Here is a 3,782-nt window from a genome sequence, read left to right on the forward strand (position 1 = left end):
ACAGGAGCTGGCAGGCTCATATATATATACAATGGACAAAAATTAAACCAATAAAACCCAACCAACCAATGATGATAGGGGCTGGAAAGGGAAGTCCTCTTTACCCTTTAGATGGAAAATCAATTACTGTGTGGAAGTTCCCCTGTACAACTGCGGGGGCTTCCTCCTCTTCTATCTCGCTGCTCTGTGTCACAGTGGGAGAGCTGCTCTGGCCGTTTCTCTCAGCCTGTGCCTCCTGCACGGTGAGCAGCTTCGTGGCAGGAGGAGACACCCACACAGACTTTAGCCCGGCCAGAGAACTGTGCCCTGCAAGGGAAAACCACAGGTAAGAGGGAGGATCAGACAGCAGCAGCACAGCCATCCCAGTTCTGCATTTCTCTCAGACTTGCTTATCCGAGACACTGGAAGACGAGGAGCTCAAACTAACCATGTGCTTAGAGGTATGCTCGTGGCAAAGGACACAGCCACAATTAAGAGCAGCTCAATGTATCAAAATAGGCAAACGAAAACCCTATTAAAACTAGTGGGCAGGGAACTCAGAAAGGTTCGCTGCCACACTTCAATCATGCATCACCTGCTGGCAAAACATCTTAACAGCAGTGACAGTTTTCTCCATGTAAGGTTTGGGTTTGGACACACTAAGGACATAGCAACAGGGTGCCATATTCTAATCTAAGCCCAGAAGCCTGTTGTCTCCTCGACAGTTAGAGCATTTTCAGAGGTCTTAGAGAAGGCCTGGATTGGATCAAGATGTCAGATCAAGATCAAGCTAATGGAGGAAGATGCTCACCCTCTCCCACGGCTGGTGTGGATTTGGAGCAGAAGATGACGTCTGTGTGGCTTATGATGAACTCAACAACAGCCGACTGCGTCTGCAGCTCCATACAGGCAACTTCTCCGCTGGCGCAGGCTGACTGGCTCTGCTGGGATCTGAAGAAAAGGCAGATCTTACAAGTCATTTCCCCAAGATCATTTCCCCAAGTATGAATTTTTGCAGAGAAAAACTGTCAAACTGGGCTCTGGAGACTTCCGCAGTGGGCCATCAGCAATGCCACTGACAAAATTCTCAAGGAAGTTCAAGGACACAATAGACCCATCTAAACATGAGAGCAGAAACTGTCATCTAGAAATTGTGCCCCTGGGGTTGGGAGAGAGCAGAAGTAAGCATGGCGTTGAAACGGAAAAAGAAGTTTACCTTAAAAGGTTTGGAGCCCACACTATCGCTAAATTCTTAGCGTCCATGTTGGTGACGGAGCTGTTCCTGGCTAGAGACGCCAAGTGTCTCATCAGGTATTCCAGCGTCCTGGAAAACAAGAGAGGCAGATGTTCAGCACCAAAAAGCAAGCGGTGCTGCAGTGCACAAAACAAACCTCACTTCATGCTAGTGGTTGTCATTGCTACTGTCCCTGAATATGAAGTAGATAAAACGTTTCCAATGGCACCATGCTGCAGTACCAAGCCCTGCAAAGCACAGCCGCAGCCATTGGCTGCACCAATCGTACCCCCGTGCCAAGGAACTGACCCAATCCATTGACCCAATGCAGCCTTCAGCCGCTTCAGCGTGCACAGGCATGATGTTGCAGGTGTGAGGCAACACCTGGAATCGCATCATTGCCCTCTGAAAGGCAGCAGGGCTGAGCTCAGCAGACCGAGCGCAGCACTGACCTGTAGTGAGGAGCGGGCAGCTGCTGGATGGCTTCCTGCATTCTGTGCATCCGCTCCTCCTCTGTGGCAGCACAAACAGCGTCCTGGAAAAAGGCAGGAAGGGATTCAGACACCAGTCAGGCTGGAGAGCTGCCACAGGTTTGGGAACCATGGGGACAGCGCGCTGGTGGTCAGCACCGAGGCAGACTCGATGCCTTCCAAGAGGCATCAGGGGAACACAGTGGCACACAGCCTGTGTCGTTGAGGTCAAGCAGTGCAAGCTCTGGGGGCTTTACTGCCTGATTGCACAGCACAGCTCCTCGCAGCAGGCATTCCTCTCCAAGTCCACTTTGCTATTAACCCCATTCTACCAATAGCTGGGGAACAGCAAAGGAAAGGGAATTCTCACAAGCATTGTGAATAGCTTAAATAAGCACCTCCTGGCACCACCACAAGTGGCATCAGTGAGAGGCAGGATGTGGCAAAGGCATGCCTCATGGGGCTAACAGAAAGAAGACCTCAGAACTGGGGCACTGCTGCAACCACCAGCCAGGACGCCCAGGGAACAGGTATGTGTCATTTCCAAGACATTGCCCTGAGCTTACCGAGAACTTGTCATACAGTTGGTCGGTCAGGAGAGGGTTCGGGAGCTCCCTGAAGTACAACTTGCACAGGGAGCTCACGCTGTGAAGTTCTCGGACGCTTAGCTCGGGAACCTGCTCCGTATCGAATTCATGGCTGCAGAGAAGGACACAGAATTGGGCAGAGGGCTTTGAGAAAGAGGAAAACAAGTCCAAAGACACACATACAGTCAAGAAAAGGAAGAGGTTCCTCTGAACGCCTGCAGCATGGCACGGGCCCCTACTGACAGCTGTGTCAGTTGCAGCACTCTTACCGTAGTTGCTGGATCCTGGATGCCACGCCGGACAGGCGGTATATCCCCCGCACCACACCATGTTCCTCAATGAATTGAGCGCAGCTCAGGAGGACCTGGGGGACTACAGAACAAGAGCCAGCGGTTAGCTCAGCTTCTTACTTAAGTCCTGGTTCAGGCCGTGCTCTTCTCACATCCCATCCTCTAAGCCCAGCCGGGCTACCGCTTGCTTCCTCCTTACAGGAGAAGGCTGGCAGAGACAGCTGTGAGGATAGTGCACAGAGACGCGTTCTTGGCTTTCCAGAAATGCCACGACCTATCAACAGCCTGGAGAAAGTAATTCTGGCAAAGCCACAGACACTGCAAGTCCCATCACAGCTCCCTGGGGAATGGAAGAATCCAATCTCACATCCAGAAGAGCTAGGGAAAGGATGCAGGATGCTCTCTGTGGCTAGAAGCCTTCCTACGTTTTCAGGCTGAAACAATTTCTGGATATGATCTCCCTTTCAACTTTAGATGCCCAACGGAGAAAGATCTCAGGAATGGGTTGTTCCTTACCATCACGGCCAGAGCGGAGAAGGTGCTCCCCCAGGTCACAGCCAAACACCCCTTCCTTCGTTGGCTCCGGCTCCGTTGCTCTCCTGGGGCGGGCCTTCACCAAGGAACGAAGGAAGGTACTGAGCTTGCCCCGTTTCTTCAGCACTGCACAACAAAACAAAGAAACCAGTTCATTTCAGGCTTGGATCGGTTGGACGAGGCCGATCATAACACATTCGACCGAGCACGTAACAACAGGAAGAACATTCCGAACAAGGACACGCAAGAACGGTTTTCCCCATCCCTGCAACTGCCCAAGGCCAGGTCAGAAGGGGCCCCATACAGCCTGCTCTCATCTCCAGCTAAATGCACAGGCTGGCGACCCAGACTGAGGCAGGGGCCTTGGAGCCTGAGGATCCTTTAGGCCCCTTCCAATCCCAAGCCATTCAAGGAGGATTCTGTGACTTCCCCATGCCCAAGAATAAACACAGTGAGATTGGGCCAGATCTCTGCGTGTTCCGCTTAATGCAGTCCTCTTGCTAAGCTTGCTCATCTCGGGCATTAACAAAACCCCTGAAAGCCAAGCTGTGTCCCCATTTTATTAATCCGCATTGTCAAATGTAAAACACGTACCTGGCTTTGGCAAGGAATTGACAAGGGACTCGGGAACTTTTCCGCTGATGAGTTCCACGCACTCACCAGGGAAAAACCCGACCTGGAACAAGAA

At 51.8% G+C, this 3,782-nt stretch overlaps 1 protein-coding gene across 1 annotated transcript; it reads right to left on the bottom strand.

Moving 5' to 3' along the window:
- Window positions 1-1,119: 1,119 nt before the first annotated feature.
- Window positions 1,120-3,782, bottom strand: LOC146762939 (rho GTPase-activating protein 32-like; the record flags this gene model as incomplete). The annotated part of the gene is made up of 7 exons (XM_085543000.1): window positions 1,120-1,138; window positions 1,196-1,303; window positions 1,666-1,748; window positions 2,250-2,382; window positions 2,540-2,642; window positions 3,077-3,220; window positions 3,689-3,782. Coding segments are annotated over 7 exons (684 nt in total), but the record flags the coding sequence as incomplete, so codon positions are not given.

Source organism: Coturnix japonica, chromosome 1 (genome assembly GCF_054131305.1).
Source record: "Coturnix japonica strain WE chromosome 1, WE-NBRP24, whole genome shotgun sequence".
NCBI classification, from domain to species: Eukaryota; Metazoa; Chordata; class Aves; order Galliformes; family Phasianidae; genus Coturnix; species Coturnix japonica.